Source organism: Galeopterus variegatus, unplaced genomic scaffold (genome assembly GCF_000696425.1).
Source record: "Galeopterus variegatus unplaced genomic scaffold, G_variegatus-3.0.2 Scaffold3730, whole genome shotgun sequence".
NCBI classification, from domain to species: domain Eukaryota; kingdom Metazoa; phylum Chordata; class Mammalia; order Dermoptera; family Cynocephalidae; genus Galeopterus; species Galeopterus variegatus.
This window is the reverse complement of record NW_007729841.1, coordinates 79,124-96,720: the sequence shown is the minus strand read 5'-3', so window position 1 is coordinate 96,720 and position 17,597 is coordinate 79,124. Positions and strand designations below refer to the sequence as shown.

The 17,597-nt window shown below is 36.9% G+C and overlaps 1 protein-coding gene across 1 annotated transcript in view; it reads left to right on the top strand.

The window, feature by feature from the left end:
* The window catches only part of LOC103601428 (acetyl-CoA carboxylase 1), a gene marked incomplete at its 3' end in the record, with an annotated part of 154,829 nt that overhangs the window by 60,138 nt on the left and 77,094 nt on the right, over positions 1-17,597 (top strand). The window contains exons 5-10 of the mRNA XM_008585835.1: positions 1,118-1,256; positions 8,638-8,747; positions 9,415-9,496; positions 10,906-11,004; positions 12,305-12,411; positions 15,780-15,890. Coding sequence (XP_008584057.1) covers positions 1,118-1,256; positions 8,638-8,747; positions 9,415-9,496; positions 10,906-11,004; positions 12,305-12,411; positions 15,780-15,890 — 648 coding nt within the window. The remainder of the gene's footprint in view (positions 1-1,117; positions 1,257-8,637; positions 8,748-9,414; positions 9,497-10,905; positions 11,005-12,304; positions 12,412-15,779; positions 15,891-17,597) is intronic.

Here is a 17,597-nt window from a genome sequence, read left to right as displayed (position 1 = left end):
TCATAAAGTTTCTTTTTGAAAGATCTTATGGTTTTATAGAGTGGGGCTGCACTGGTCTGACAGGGTATGAAGAGTTGTTTAGCTTATGGGGTTCCGAAAGGGAGATAATTTATGTCACAGCCTTCAATTAGAGCTAAGGGAGTAGAGGGTTTCAGAACAGAAGGCTTAACTAGTTTGATACACTGTCACTTACTGGTTTCTACCAGGTATTTGAGATGTTTAAAGGAAATATACCACATGAAATACTTAAGGAGATTTCAGGTATTTTGAAATGTTGTGAATAATTCTGTATCACTTCTATCTAAACTGTGTCAGAGCTGATGATATGAGTTGGTTGAAATAGCTTGTAGTGATTACAAGATTAAAGGATGGGGGACCTATATTCCCACTCCTAAAGTATTGCTTCCTCAGTATCCTTCTATTAGTCTTCCAATAAAGATAAATTATGTGTCTGTTAGCCTATGTTATCCTCAGGGGCATAATTGCAAGATAGGTAAGGGGATGAAAGGTTTGTTTACAGAGTAGTCTCAAGATCACTTGATTCTTCTACTTTCTTTCTTGTGACCATTTTTTCTGAGGGAGTCTCTATAATTCTAAGGCATTGGGGTTCAGGATTTTGTAGAGAAGTGATTGATGTCAGGGTTTTTAAACATGTTCGGGGGCTTTGTGCCTTGTTTTATTACAACAGAGAATAGTGCACGACACTGTACTTTTTAGTCTTCCTCCATTCCTTATTTCATAATGGATCATCCCTCTGAAGTTTGTTTTCTTCTGCTCCCTTGTAATAGGTATGATAGTATGGTGGAATAATTCACAAACTCACAGGGTTTGAGTAATTGTGATTTTTCCCTTCAAGAAATGAAGTTAGACTGAAGTAAATTTTAGCAGGCACATATGAAAGTATTTGCTTATTTTAAATATTTTAAAATATTGCTTGATCATGAGGGAGCTGGTTCCTAAAAGTCAGGACCAGCAATGAGAATTTCTGGTTGAAAATCTGACTTCCTCAGAGAAAGATAGATTTATAAATTTCTCTCATCTCTTTTCCTCCATCATTGCCTTTCTTTTCTACTTTTTCCTCAAATTCCCACTCCAACTCCCACCCCTCCACCCCCAGGTTCTTATTGCTAACAATGGCATTGCAGCAGTGAAATGCATGCGGTCTATCCGGAGGTGGTCTTATGAAATGTTCCGAAATGAGCGTGCAATCCGATTTGTTGTCATGGTCACACCCGAAGACCTTAAAGCCAATGCAGGTGAGTTATTGGCATTATGAAAACATCACCCTAAAGCAAAAAACATTGAACAGTCCAGACTTTAAGTAGTAGAATGTTAACTTAGGGAGATTCCCAAACCCAAGATTTCCAAATGAAATTCTTTAAAAAGAATTTCTCTTTAAAAAGTGCTAATAATAGGCATATACAAGTGATTATATTATAGTTAATCTGAATACAGACTCTCTTGTGTTCGAAGGGTAAGAAGGTAGAAATTTAACAAAAGTGTTGATTTGGGCTTTTAAGTGTATGACTTTTTCAGTTTTAAGTATTGCATTTGCTATGCCACATATTTTATCATGTGTAAGTGGAAAGTTTTGGAAGGAAATGCTGTTTTCCTTATGAGTTATATTGAATTATAGGGAAACTTATGGTTAAGATTTTTTTTTTTTTCTCTTCCTCCTGAGTGAGAGACCTCTTGGGACCCAAGTGGGTTTTGCTAGGTAAACTCTTCTGTATATTCTCTCTATTCAGATGGTCCTCTGAGAGTTGAACATAAAGACTATTAGTATAGCTGAAAAGTGTGGCTTGTCTTTCTTCTCCATACTTATCACTAAGGTACAATCTCTTAAAGTAGCATACTCACAGGTAACCAAGCTCTTTAAAGAGCTATTCTTTTAAAGCTTGTTGGGTCTGTATATGTTCTCTCTATATTAAGACTGATATTAAGATTATTCCTAAGGAGTAAAGTTTATTACATCATCTTATTTAGAAACAGAGAAGTCAGCAATTTATTGGAAAGCATTTGTTATGTGAAATCATTTAGACGTATCCTTTCACATCTCTGAGCCACAATTTTTATATCAGTAAAAAGAAGATCATAATGTCAATTTTACTGGATAGCTGCAAAGATAAATATAAACTACATTGCATGGCTTCTTTTTCTCTGTCCATTTCTACCTGGTACTTCAACAAATTTATTTATAAATTCACTCAATGAACATGAAGACCCATCAGTTGAATAAGAGGTGATCTTGCTCTAGGAAATAATTTCAATACAGTGTGGTAAGTGGCATAATAGAAACATGCGCAGAGAACACAGAAGCAAGACATTTAACTCTTGAGGGCAGGGTTAAGATAAAGCTTTCTGAAAGAGGTTATGGCCTAGCTAAGAATGAGTAAGAGTTAGTGAAGGAATTATTGGGGAGAGAAGGGTATAACACACAGAAAGAACAGCATATGCAAATGTATGAAAATATAACATAAGTGGTTTTCTGGAAATTACAAATGGCTTATTAAAGTACAAGGTATGTGTATTAGTCCATTTCTGTTGCTTATAACAAAATACCTGGAACTGAGTACTTTGTAAGAAAGTGAAATTTATTGCTTATGGTTTCTGAGTCTGGGAAGTCCAAAGTCCAGGGAACACATCTGATGAGAGCCTTGGTGGTGGCAACAGTGACCCAGGGGTCTCACATTGCAAGATGGTAGACACACAGAGAGAAAAACTCTTTGTGTGCTTGTCTTTTAAAGTTCTCAGAACCACGCTCCTGACCACTATTATTAATCCATTCACTATTGCATGGCATGGTCCTACAATTTAATCACCTCTTCAAGGCCCCACCTTTCAATTACCATAATAGGATTTCCACCCTGAACAGTTACAGTGGGGAATAAATGTCAACGAGGTTGGGGGGACATCCAATCTATAGCAACGTAATAGAATATTTGTCAAGGGGAACCTTATTTTCCATATTCAAAAGCCCATACTTTATCTTCCTAGGGGTGTGTGTGTGTTGGATATTAAAGGATTTTCATTCTGAATGGTTGAATTGGGTCCCCCCCCCCTTTTAAGTCCACCCATGTGCACACTGATTTTTTTTTTTAACCATACAAAAGTAGAAGAATATAATGAACCCTTTTCTATCTACCTGTCACCCAATATTAATAATTATCAACTCATGGCCAATCTAATTTCATCTATACTCTCATCCCCTGCCCCTCCTGCAATTATTTTGAAGCAAATCCTAGATATCATTTTATTCTAGCTGTTAATATTTCAGTATGTATCTCTAAAAGATTCTTCAAAAAAAAAAAATAGATGGATGATTCTGTTAGTATCTCGGAGGATCCTTTTGAGGAATACAGTAATAGAGGAAATGTGATGGGGCTGAGGATAGAGAAGAAAGGGATGGTTTAGAGAGACGTAGGTAAAAGGCAAGATTTGGTGATTGAGAGAAGTTAATGTTGACTATTGGGTTTGAATTTGGTTGACTAGATGGATGCTGATATCAACCTAGTTTTACCAACTAAAATAGGCAATATATCAAGAACAAGGTTTTTTGGTGAGAAGATAGATTTAGTTTGGAATACTTGTATATTCAAGTCCTATAAATCCTGCAAAAAATTGAATATATCCTTCTAGAACTTAGAAATAATGAGAGTTGGAGATTAAGATGTGTGTATTATTGGCAAATAAGTGGTGTAGTTAATACTGCCCCGCAGAAGAACACATAGAAAATGAAGAGAAGAGGGCTAAGGATGAAATTTTATGGAAAACTAGAAGTTAGGGATCAACTGACAATGCTGAGAAAAGGTAGGAGAAGAAACAGAGAAGCAAAGAGTAAAGAGAATTTCAATAAGGAAGGGTCAAACATGTCAGCAGTCCAGAAAAACAGGACTAGAAACATGTCCAGAGATTAGGAAATCATTGGTAATTTTGCAAGAATAATTTCAGTAGAACAATATAAGAGTATGCAGACTTATATAGGATATTAAGGAATGGATGGTAAGTGAAATGAAGATAGCCAACATAGATTAGGTTTTAAAGAATTTTGTATGAGAAGGGAAGTAGAAAAGGCAGTACCTAAAGAGAAATTCAGGGTCAAGAGAAGATTTTTATTTTTTAGAATGAAAGAGACTTAGGAATGTTTACAGTCTGAGAGCGGTGGCCAAAGAGTGGGGAAGGGTTGAAGTACACAAGAAACCTGGAATACATCACAGACCTCAAAGAGATGGAAACGGATGGGATCAAGAGCACAAGTGGACAAAAATGTGCATATCTTTTGACCAAGAAATTCTGTTTCTTGCTATTTATTCTGAGGGGAAAAAATCAGTAATGGGAGCAAATTTGTTTGTACAAGGATATTGCGTATTTCAAAATAGTGAGAAACTGGGAGTAACTTGTGTCCAACATGAATGGATAAGTAAAATGAACTAAACCAATTCTATGAAATACCATGCAGCCATTAAAAGATATTTTATGGAGTGACACTTATTGATTGACAGCTGGCTGGTATGGGGCTACAAACCCTTGAACTTGGTGTTACCAAGTGAGCTAACCAGCCAGCCCCTGGAATGACATTTATTAATATGAGAATGAATTTTGATAAAGTGCTGTGTTATCTATTAATTACTTTGTAACAATATTACCACAAACAGAGCCGCTTAAAGCAATGAATATTTATTATTTCACAGTTTCTGTTGGTCAGAGCATAGTTTAGCTGGGTCTTCTGTTTCACAGTCTCAGAAAACTGTGATCAGGTGTCAGCTGGGGCTGTGGTCTCATCTGAGGCTTGACTTGAGATGGATCTGCTTTCAAGCTTGCATGCTTGTTGGCAGCATTCAGTTTTTTGTGGGCTGTCAGAATGAGGGACTGAGTATTGGTTGGTTGTTAGTCAAAGGCTACTCTCAGCTCCTTGTCATGCGGGCCATCCTGGAATGACTGTTTGCTACTTCAGAGTCAGCAAGGGAGAATCTCCTAGTAAGATGGGTTATATTCTTATGCAGTGTTATCATGGAAATGACATTACCTTTGCCTGTTCTCTTGCCTAGAAGCAAGTCACAGATCCTGCCCATACCTAAGGGGAGGGGATTACAGAAGGCATAAATACTTGGAGGTTGGGATCGTGGGAAAACCTTGGTGTCTGTCCACCACAATTCCTAAAAAAAAAAAAAAGAAGTTGGCTATAAAAGAAAATTGTAATATAATAATAGAAAAAAATACATGTGTATAGTCATACGAGGGTTAACGAAACAGCAATAATAGTTTTTTCTGGGGGTAGAATTTTGGGGTGTTTTTATTGCTTTTATTTATTTACTTGTACATGTTTAGTGGGTACAGTGTCTTGTTTCAATACATGCATATACTGTACATTGATTCACTTAGGGTAGATAGCATAGCTTTGAATTTTGGGCTGTTTTTATTTCTATTCTTTTTCCAGCTTTTTTTACATAGAGTATATACATTTTACAACTTTTAAAGAAAGTTATTTAAAAAATAGGATGCTAGAAAGGATTACCGTACTAGTAGTGATTAAGGAATTAGTATTATGGGTGATTTTTCCTTTTTTCATAGCCTTTCTATTATGTTAATTATTAACAGCTTTATTGAGTTAATTTGCATGCCATAAAAGTCATCCCTTTAAAAGTATGAAATTCTTTAGTTTTAGTAAATGTTTACCATTCTGCGATCACTGTGATCCAGTGTAAAACACTAATTATTTTTATAATTTAAAAAATTATGAAAAAGGAGTCTTAGATAGGAGAGCTGGTTATTAACATGAGAGGACTTTATCCTTTTGAGACTGGAGGGGAATGGGCAAAAATTGACAGGTTTAAGATGAGCATGGTAATAATTGTCACACTTTTATTTCATGGTAGTTATAGGAAAAGTTTGAAAGGTAGATGATTAGTGAAATCTATAGTAAAGAATTGAGTGTTCTCTTTTGAGAGGAGTTTTCTTATTTATTTGTGAATACAGAATAGTGTCTCTGCTGGTAGTTATGGGAACTCTGAGAACTAGGAGATGGTGGAGAGATACAGATTATATCAGAGTGAGCTTTCTTTTTTTGCTTCTCAGGGCTTCTCTTTTCTTTAGTGTCTACAATAATGACAATAGAAGATTGGCATAGAGCTCTGATCCACTGTTGGTTGGGGGCAGTAGTACCTTTGCAGACTATGTGTGTGTGTGTATATATGTATGTATGTATGTGTATGATGTAGGTCAGCAATTAAAGTGATTTTTTCTGTTTATGGCTCCTGAACTGTGGAAAAGACTAAACCACAGTGGAAAAGTTAGATAGATTTGACTACATGAAATTTCTATTTTATAAAAAAAAAAAAGAAAAAGAAAAAGTTAAAAACAAATGATAATCTGGAAAAACATTGGCAGCAAAGAGCTTCTACCTATAGTATGAGAAAAAGTCACCCTTCAATAGAAAATCAGCAAAGAACATGAACAGGTAGTCCATAAAAGCATACATAAAAAGTAACACACAAAAAGAGATTCAGTTTCAATGGTAATCAAAAAAATACAAACACAAACAATGGTAGATAGGGATTTATTTAAAATTATAAAATTGACAAAATTGAAAAGATTGATAACATCTAATATAAGTGAGAGTATAGGCAATTTGGCACCCATATTGCTAGTGAGAGTCTGAAAATACGAATACCCTTTGACCCAATTGTTTTACTTCTAGGAACATATCCTGAGGATATTATTGGACAGTGTATTAGTCCATTTCTGTTGCTTATAACGAAATACATGGAACTGAGTAATTTGTAAGAAAATGAAATTTATTGCTTACAGTTTCAGAGGCTTGGAAGTCCAAAGTCCAGGGAACACATCTGGTGAGGGTCTTGGTGGTGACTTCAGCGATGCAGGGTATCACATTGTGAAATGGCTGAGTAGAGAGTAACCTCCTCATTCACTCTCTTTTTAACACCCTCAGAATCACGCCCCTGACCACCATTATTAATCCAGTAACGAGTGCACGGTCCTAAAATCCAATCACCTCTTCAAGCCTTCACCTTTCAATTACCATAATAGGATTTCCCAACCTTTTAACAGTCATAGTGGGGGCTAAGTTTCTAATACAGAAAACTTGGGGGACACAATTCAAGCTTCAGTGAGTTTGGGGGGAACATAATTCAATTCACTACAAACAGAAATAATTTGGAAATTATAATTATCCAAATTATAAATAATCTATATTTCTGTCAATAAGTTAGTAGTTAACATGGATTAGGGAGTATTGAAACATTAGGCATACATAAATATATGACATATATAAAGCATATCTCTTTGTCATAATACGGAAAGATATCTACAATATGTTGTTAAATTGGTTAACAGGTTATGGTTACGAGTATACCAAAACATGAACTTGTTATCTCTGAGATGGGACAACTGGTGATTTTGATTTTTTAAAAAAAGTGTATTACGTGCTGTTATAGTATCTAAAATTTTTAATAATTAGCATGCTTTTTTCCTAAAATCAAAGAGAACAATAGACCCATTTTAAATTTTTTTTTTTTCCTTTTTGTCTTTTTTTTTCATGACCGGCAACGGATCGCAACCCTCGGTGTTGCGCCCGCACCTCGCTCAGCCAGTGAGCGGCTGGTCTGTATGTGGGATCCGAACCCTCGGCGGGAGTGCCGCCGTGCTCCCAAGCGGCGCACTGTAGCAGTGCGCCACCGGGCTGGCCCAACCCATTTTAATTTTGAACAAACCTTAAGACCCCACATCTTGCTTTTAGTCTTTTTTTTTTTTTTTCTTTTTTTAAGTAGGACTTAAAAATCTTTTAAAGCTAAGAATGAGATATAAGAAATGTTAATAATATGGTGGAGATGAACTTTGAGCAGGTTACTTAACTGCGCCATGCCATAATTTCCTGTGAACTTGGGTGCTAATAATACTTATCATATATAGGATTGCTAAGAGAATTAAATGAGATAATGTATATATAAAGAGCTTAGTACAGTCTCTGCAGATGGTAGCTGCTCTGCTACAATTGTTGTTGCCAGAATAGGAAAAGACAGACATGAGGTGACAAATTTGAAAGGGAATACTGAGAAAAAAATGTCGGGAGGGAAAGTGGTTATCTTTCTAAAGTTTCTTTTAAATACCTATTATCTTCATCATTCCAGATAAACCCTTTTCGGGCACCAGACTCCTGTAACTAACCTTTCCTGTTTAGCCAGTCTGCAAACCCTCCAGGCTCTATTCTTTTTCCCCATTCTGCCCTGATCTGCACCAGGAAGAGGGCTTTCTCAGGGTGCAGTGCAAGTTAAAGGATGTCAGGACTTGAACTTTTTCTCCAAATAGAGTAATTGTACTTGGGACACTAACTGGCAGATCAACTTGATATAGAGGTCATAAAGATTCTTCAGAAAAGCTAAAGTGAACAGCTATTTTAGTATATGACCTTCCTAAATATGGGATTAATCCATATTGGTGCTGTGATTTAACAAACTCAGAGCCTTCAACTAAATGGTCCTGGAAATTATCCCATTAATTGCTGTTTGTCCTGTGGTTACTTATGATAATCCCTGTCCTGTACATAGTTTTGCTATGCAATTAAATTCCTAAAAAAAAAAAAAAAGCGTGTGTTCTTTATTAATTTGCTTGCATTTTCAGAATACATTAAGATGGCCGATCACTATGTGCCAGTGCCTGGAGGACCAAACAACAACAACTATGCGAATGTGGAATTAATTCTTGATATTGCTAAAAGGATCCCGGTACAAGTAAGATGCCAATGTATTCTTTAAAACCAAATTCAGCCATTTTACTGTTAGGCACAGGGGAATATCCAGAGAACTTCTATATAAAACATCTTTTTTGAAAATTCTTAAATGTCTTTATACGGGATAACGAAAACAGACAAGGAAAGGAAAGATGGAAAGAATGGAATGATCACACTTTTATTTCATGGTAGTTATAGGAAAAGTTTGAAAGGTAGATGATTAGTGAAATCTATAGTAAAGAATTGAGTATTCTCTTTTGAGAGGAGTTTTCTTATTTATTTGTGTAACTTGTGTCCAACATGAATGGATAAGTAAAATGAACTAAACCAATTCTATGAAATACCATGCAGCCATTAAAAGATATTTTATGGAGTGACACTTATTGATTGACAGCTGGCTGGTATGGGGCTACAAACCCTTGAACTTGGTGTTACCAAGTGAGCTAACCAGCCAGCCCCTGGAATGACATTTATTAATATGAGAATGAATTTTGATAAAGTGCTGTGTTATCTATTAATTACTTTGTAACAATATTACCACATAGGCTGCTGTGGAACTATTATATAGTACCTCATGAAGTAGGGCCAGTCTTGCTAGAGAGTAATGCAGTTTTTAAGTGTTTTTTGGTATGAATTTTAAGAATGAATCATATTGTATTTCCTTGCAGGCAGTGTGGGCTGGCTGGGGTCATGCTTCTGAGAATCCCAAGCTCCCTGAACTTCTTTTGAAAAATGGCATCGCCTTCATGGGTAAGCCTTTCTGACATACTGTTCCTATCTTTTTGTTTCTTTTTGTCAATTTTGCCCATATTTCATTCAATAGTTTGATTTTCTTCTGTTTAACATGTACTGGGCTTTTTTTTTTTTTTTAATCAGTCAGCAACTCTCAGAGTTACCCTCTTCATTTCTTCCCCACCCCCCACCCACCCACATCTGCTTATCTCGCTTCATCTTGGTTGTGTTTTCTGTCCCTGAGTCCTTTTCCATAAGATATGGAGAAGGCTCTGCTTTCCGAATCACTGCCCTTTTAAAACTTTGCCAGTAACCATAAGAAAATGTGAAGAAAGGACCTGTTTTTAGGTAGTGCAGATGATGGAATATAGTTATGTATTGCTTAATGACTGGGATATGTTCTGAGAAATGCGTTGTTAGGCAATTTCATCATTGTGCAAACATCATTGAATGTACTTACACAAACCTACGTGGTATAACATACTACTCACCTAGGCTATATGGTATAGCCATTATAATCTTATAGGACCACTATCGTATATGCCGTCTGTCATTGATCAAACATTATGCAGTGCATAACTGTATGTAAGGATACCCTTGCAGTGTGTCCTTAAATAGGAATCAGCACTTTGCATTTAAGCATATACGTTGTATTCCTATAGATGAGAACTGTTTTTTCTGACTTTCTGCTCTGTATGGCAGAAAGAAAAATAGAGGTTATGTGGCCCAAAGTGTTTCTCTCTCATTCTCAAAGACTTTCTATAATGATGATTATGCTTTTTAAACCTTATTACCGATAAATCTCCTCTTTGGGTTCCCCTAAGACCAGGGAGGGTATATTTCATACTTGAATTCCAAAACTTTATAGTCCTTATTTCAGGATATTGGTTAAAAGTAAAAAATAAAAAACTGTTGGGCCGACCTCGTGGCACACTCGGGAGAGTGCGGCTCTGGGAACGCAGCGACGCTCCCGCCATGGGTTCGGATCCTATATAGGAATGGCCGGTGCGCTCACTGGCTGAGCTCCGTGCGGGTGACACCACACCAAGGGTTGCGATCCCCTTACCTGTCACGGAAAAGACAAAAAAAAATAATAATAAAATAAAAATAAAAATAAACTGTTAATCTGGTGAAATTGGATCATGAAGGAATATAAAATTAGTTAGATTTTTCTGGAATTGAATTCACCATATATTTATACATATTGAGCTCTTGCTGTGTGCAAAAAGGTTACTACAGTAGATTCTATAAAGGGTACAAAGATGAGTCAAAACATAGTCATCCCCATTATCAAGTTTATGATCCCTGATACGTGATAGAGTGGGAAGCAAGACAAATACAAAAATAATTATAACATAAGGCAGAATAGATGTGCCAGAAATGAGGCCAAATGTTATAGTGAAGGTTCTTTTCTAATTTGTTTTTAGGTCCTCCAAGCCAAGCCATGTGGGCATTGGGTGATAAGATTGCATCTTCCATAGTGGCTCAAACTGCAGGTATCCCAACTCTTCCCTGGAGTGGCAGTGGTAAGAAATTATTTCTTGTTTGTATCTTAAAGTGCAGAAAAGCTCAGTAGGATATTTGGCAAATGGCTTGGGACTTAAGTTTGTTTAAAATGTATTAATATACTCGACAAGAAATAGAGTCCTGGTTGATTAATGGTACCTTGTATCTCTTGGCTTAATTAATACACCTGTGATTTTTATCATGTCTTAGGAATGTAAACTTAGTACTAGGTACAAAGATGCTAAACTGTGATCTGGAGTGATCTTGGGACTTAATTTGGAGAAACTCTGGGAACGTGCATATGGTTCTGTTCATTCAGATGTACTATAGTAGGCTAGAATCTTCCTCAGAGTGGACTTCTTATGTGGAATTAGGTCTTTCTTTTCACTAGGAAAAACCTAAAACCCACTTACTCAGCGGTTTACCTGCCAGTGTTTTCTTTATGTCAGCCCACAATCTATTGATGATTTGTTTTGTCTGTTTAATATCATTCAAATCCAATTGCCCTTGATGTAGAAAATGAAGTCAGTAGGCAACCTTCCTTCCAGGCATGCTGGAGGATAAAATTTTTCAGAAAATGATTTATTCTTGACAAATCCCTTAAACAGTGCCATGTGAATTATAGCTGATAACAATATGAACTTCCCTTTTTTTAGTACTCAAGCACTGGGAGCAGATATACACTAAAACCTCTTTTAAATAGGAATGACTGTTGTCTTGAGGCTGAAAGATTTGAACCCTTGTTATTCTGGTTCTCCAGGGAGATTGCAATATTCTTTCCAAACCTGCTGGGTCAAATAGTTTAAAATAAGAGGTTGAATTTGTTCTTGTTTGAATGGGTAGGCTATAGTTTTCCCCTTGTGGCTGAGTACAGGGACTTTCAGGGAACATGGAATCATGACTCTGCTGAGGCCAATAAAACCGCCATTTCCATTTCCAAGGGCTCATAAAGATTGAATTATTTCCCAGACCTCTGGCCCTGGAGGAGGCCTGATCACAGAAATTGAAGGTATTTTGCCTGCTGAGTTGCTGTGAGAAGTCTGCCATATTTTTATTTATTTATTTATTTTTTACTGTCTTGTATGTTCTTGCATTTTTATAAGTTGTGCCGTTAGCTCTCCTGGCTTTTTCCAACCTAAGAACCCAAGTTACCAGATCATGCTGTGGCTAAATACTTTTAACCCCAAGGACTGATCGGGGTTTTGTGGTATCCTTCTTTCTCCCATCTACCCTCAATTTTGGATAAATATGATAATATTTTAAAGAAGGAAATAGCAGAAGCTCTTGTAGCTGTTCTTAAGTCATTACTATGTATTGCAGGTCTTCGTGTGGACTGGCAGGAAAATGATTTTTCAAAACGTATCTTAAATGTTCCCCAGGAACTATATGAAAAAGGTTATGTGAAGGATGTGGACGATGGGCTGAAGGTAGGTTTCTAACTCCAGGGAGTGATGCCTCTCAAATGACCAATTCTAGTCACAGATATGGGGATTTGGAGCCTGGTTATGATGCATGCCCATGATGGCATTAGGGTTTAAGTGTAGAGTGAGGAAGTGACTTTAAATTTAAACAATTTAAGTTTGTTTTGAAGCAAGCTGCTCATCTGGACAGAACATTTCTCATGTGATTAAATCAGTTTTACGAGGTACTGATTCTCCCTCTCTCTACCACCTGTTTGTGTGTGAGGGGGGCCAACAAACAACATCCTTTTCCCCTTGCTTGAGTTCAGAACCAAGAAGTCAGGCAGATAAAAATCAAAATGTCAGCTATATTCTGAATAGAGATGTTGGTGAAAATGGTTTAAGTGTGTAACAACAATAAGATTTGTAAACTGAACGCCAGAGTTAAACAGGTTCACTCACTCGCTGGTTACTGGCAGTGCTAAATAACCAGACTTCCCTCTACAGAGACAGAGCATTTACCATTCGGCTTATTGTCTGACTGTGAGCTGACAAAGGGCATATGTTCTGTGCAGTGGGCTGATCCCAACGGGGAAGAGGCTGAGCTGTGTGTGCTAGGTTCCTCCTTCCAAAGTAACCAATCACATAATTTATTCTTTTTCCTTTGTGGAGGAGTGAGGGAGTAAGCTGAGAGAGACTGAAAGTGTTAACAATAATTATTGTCCATCCACGTTGAAATGTGAACCCAGGCAAATGGAGATCCTTTCCCCAACGGTACCTTTTTTTTCCTTATACACAGTTCTCTCCGTTTCTTTCCTATTCACTTTTTAACTATTCGGAAGTGTCAGTTAAGCCTCCAGGTAGATGATGAAAGAGGCTATATAGAAAACATACTACTTGAGTTTGACTTATATATTATAAATTCAAGAGGAACTCTGAATGTTCAACTAATTTTGCTCTATTACTTGCATTTCAAGTTAAGCATTCTGTAATCTCCTTAATAAAAGAATTAATATTTCTACTTAAATTGCAAATGCTTTATTCTGTTTTTCTTGCTATAATTTACAAAAGAGTAGAAAAGCCCTTTGTAAGGAACTAGCTATTTTTTTTAGTTGTTGTTATTGAAACATAATTGATTATACATATCTGTGGAGTATAGTGTTGAATTTCAATACCTGTGTTCAATATGTGATTCTCAAATCAGGATAATTAGTATATTCAACCTTACACATTGTAGTCATTTTTTGTGGCCCTTTACTAATTTCTCACTGTTCCCCCCACTCCTCCCTCCCCTTTTCCACCTCTCTTGGCCTCAGTTCTGTTCTCTCCTTTTGAAGGAACTAGCTATTTTCCTTATTGGTTAAAAATCCCTTTTTTCACTGGTTATAATTATAAACAGAATTTTCTGGTAGAAAATTTGGAAAGGCAGAGATGATGATAAAACCACAAATGAACCCACCATCCAGAGTAATGCCCAGTAACATATTTATAGATTTCTTCCAGCTTTTTCGATTCATAGATTTATTTAGTAATAATCTTTATTAATAGATTTCTATAATTTATTTTTTATTTTTTATTTTTTTTGAAAAGATGACCAGTAAGGGGATCCTAACCCTTGACTTGGCATTGTCAGCACCACATTCTCTCAAGTGATCTAACCAGCCATCCCTATATAGGGATCTGAAACCTTGGCCTTAGTGTTATCAGCACCACACTCTCCCAAGAGAGCCACGGGTTGGCCCTAGATTTCTATAATTATAATAACTATAAAATTAGGATCTTACTATATATATTATTTAGTAATCCTAGTATTTTCTTCTACTTCTTTATATATCAGCATTTTCCCCATGGCATTAAAACTTTTCTAAAATATTTTTAATGAGTGACCTGTAGCTAGAGCTTTCATATATGTATTTTTAAAAAACCTACCGTCTTATTGACTTCCTGTGGGCTACCCTGTTTTTTGAAGCATTTTCCACATTTGTGCTATTTCTTTGATCACCTATCACCCAGTGATTGAGTTTATCGTAATAATTCTGTTTATATGAGCATAGAAAAAAATAGAAGAGAACTTTAGAAGAGATAGGATTAAAAGTATAAAATTTCCATCCTTAATCTACTGACACAAATTAAAATTTGAAATGGTCTTTTTCTGGTGACACATTTTAAAGATATTCCTACCACATAAGGCAGGATTTTTTTTTTTTTTTTTCATGTGCCTGGCTGGTACAGGGAACTGAATGAACTCTTGACCTCGGTTAAGAGCAAGGCTGTGCTCTAATCAACTCAGATAACCGGCCAGCCAAGACAGGAATATTCTTTTTTTTTCAAAAAGATGACCGGTAAGGGGATCTTAACCCTTAACTTGGTGTTGTCAGCACCATGCTCTCCCAAGTGAGCTAACCGGCCATCCCTATATAGGGATCCACACATGCGGCCTTGGCGTTATCAGCCCCACACTCTCCCGAGTGAGCCACGGGCAGCCCAAGACTGGAATATTCTGACAAATGTGAATGACTTAGTTATTATAAGTTTTTGGTTAAGTTTTTCACAATTTACTTTTTGCCTTAATATAATTTGCATATCTTCCCTATCATTACATGTAAAAGATAACTCATTTCTTCTAATAATTGCATTGTACTCTATATAGTATATGGGTATATCTTGATTTAAGCAGCTCCCTACTTGATGGATATATAATGTTTAAAAATTTTTAGGATCATCACTTTATCATTATGTAATACTGTAAATGCACATTTGGAGCATGTGCTGAAAATTAGTTTTCTGGAAAATTTTGTTAATATCTTGAGATCTTGTTTTTATCTTTTATAAAAAGTTGAGTGAGAAAAGTTTTCTGGATACTTGAGAGTTCTGATTTGCTGAGTCTTATATTTGGTTTCAAGCTCTATCAGGACTATTAGCTTGTATTATGTAAACTATTTATGTCTTTTTTTAAAAATTATGGGTAATACATGAACACCTGCCTGCTGTAAGAAAGAAATCAATAGTACAGAACTATAAAAAGTAAAAGTTTATATCTACCCATTTTTGTTTTATAAATCACCACTGGTATATATTCGGGACTTAGTTTCTTTGCATTTAGATATGTGTGTGAATACATATATAATTGTACATAAATAGTTTTATTTTCTGACCTATATGAGATTATCTTGGATTGAACCATATGAAATTTCCAATATTCAACCTTTTTCTTATCTACAAAAAAGGCACTTTCTTTTGGTTCAACCTATTACCACAATTACTGTTATATCTTAAAGAGCTTTCATTTTACTATGTATAGACCTACTAAATGACTGCATTCTTAAAGAAAGAAAATGCCAGTTTTCTTCTTCTCTACTAATACCACTCTTCTATTTTTCTCTTTCTTCTTGAAGGCAGCAGAGGAAGTTGGATATCCAGTAATGATCAAGGCTTCAGAAGGAGGAGGAGGGAAGGGAATCAGAAAAGTCAACAATGCAGATGATTTCCCTAACCTCTTCAGACAGGTGGAGTACAAGTTGTTTTTGTTTGTTTGAACTAACATGTATATCGGAGATACATGATTTAACTCATACTATAATTTGGATGTCCAGAAAATATTTAATTTTTAATTTTGTCTCTAACTAATCTAGTCATTTTCTCTAGCCTCCACCTTCTTATTAACGGGGAAAAAAAGTTAATGAGATGTTCAATTCAATTTTAAGTTTTATTCAATTAGGCAATTCAAATAGTAGAGTTATTATGTAAAAGTGCTCAGTTTCTCACTTCCCTTCATGGTGCACGTGGTTCATAGGATCTCATAATGGCAAGGAAAAATTGATGACTTTCTACATTTTTGTGCCCCTGTTCTGCTGACATTCTAGATAAAGTGTCTTGGTATGGTGGCATGATACTTACCTGGTTGTTCCTGGCTTTGCCAGGCCCATGATCTCCAACTGGCTTTTCCTTACTTTAATTCAAATTGGTGCAAGCCCCTGAGTTTCTGCCATGTGTCTCATCTACTCTGCTGGCCCAGCAGTCCTTTCACCCTAGCCTATGCTGCATAGCTACCACACCTTGGCATAGGAACCCTATGGCAAGCCCCCATTATATGAGAACTGAGAGTGGTTCATGAAATCTCAACCTAGGATCTGTCTTTGCATTATCTGCTGCTTTGAAGTCAAGTTTATGTGGCCATGTTTTATTTTTCTGGTTTTATTTATTTATTTTAAAATTCAGTTTTATTTATATTTATTTTTGTGGGATACAGTGTGTTGTTTCAATACATGAATATCCTGCACAATAGATAGCATAGTTTTGTCCCCATTAGTTTACCTCTAATCTTATTCCCCCTCCTCCCAGCCTCCGGTAACCATTATTTTACTCTCTAATTTTTTTTTTAAACATACAAAGATTAACATCCTTATTGCAAAAAGAACTCTTAAAAATGAATTAGAAAAATCTAAGCAGAAATTTGGTGAAGCGCATGAGCAGGTAAGTCACAAACCCCAAAGAAACACAAGTGGTTAGTAAGTACATTCTAGCATCTGGTTGCTGGTGGAGGTGGGGCTGGCCAGGCCCCTGTCTCAGGATGCCAAGTGTGGGCTGGTTCACTTGTAGGCCTTGATGTGGTGGGGGCAGGGCAAAGGCCCACTTCCCCATCTCATTAGGAGCCTGGGGCATTGGGCTGCCTCTGTTGCTGGCTGAATGTGTGGCGCTGGGGGTGGGGCTGAGGTCCATGGCCGCCTCCTCTGGACCCCAAGGGGGACATTGGTCTGGCTCTGTTGCTGGCCTCGATGTTCACTGGTGGGGGTGGGACAGAGCCCCCCACCCCTGTCCCTCAGGACCCCCAGGAAAGCATTGGGCATGTTCTGTTGCTGGCTTGGATATGCAGCTGCTGGGGTGGGGCTATGGCCCACTGCTCCTGTCTCTCAGGACCCCCAGGCAGGTGTCAGGCTGGCTTGGTTCAATATGTGGCCATATTACAGGTTTGTTGTAGAAGCAGCTAAAAAAGTAATGTCTTTTCAGAATCTTCAAGAGGGGAAAAAAAAAAAGGGACACAGTAGTCTCTTTTGCCCTCTCTTTAAAAATGCCCTCATGTACTTGACTCACTTCTTTTTCTCCTACCAGTACCTAGTAAAAGACGTGTCAGAAAAGGGAAAGTTGGGGCACAGGTCTGGCCTTCTTGCCGACCTGGTGGCGCACTGCTACAGTGCGCCACTTGGGAGCGCGGC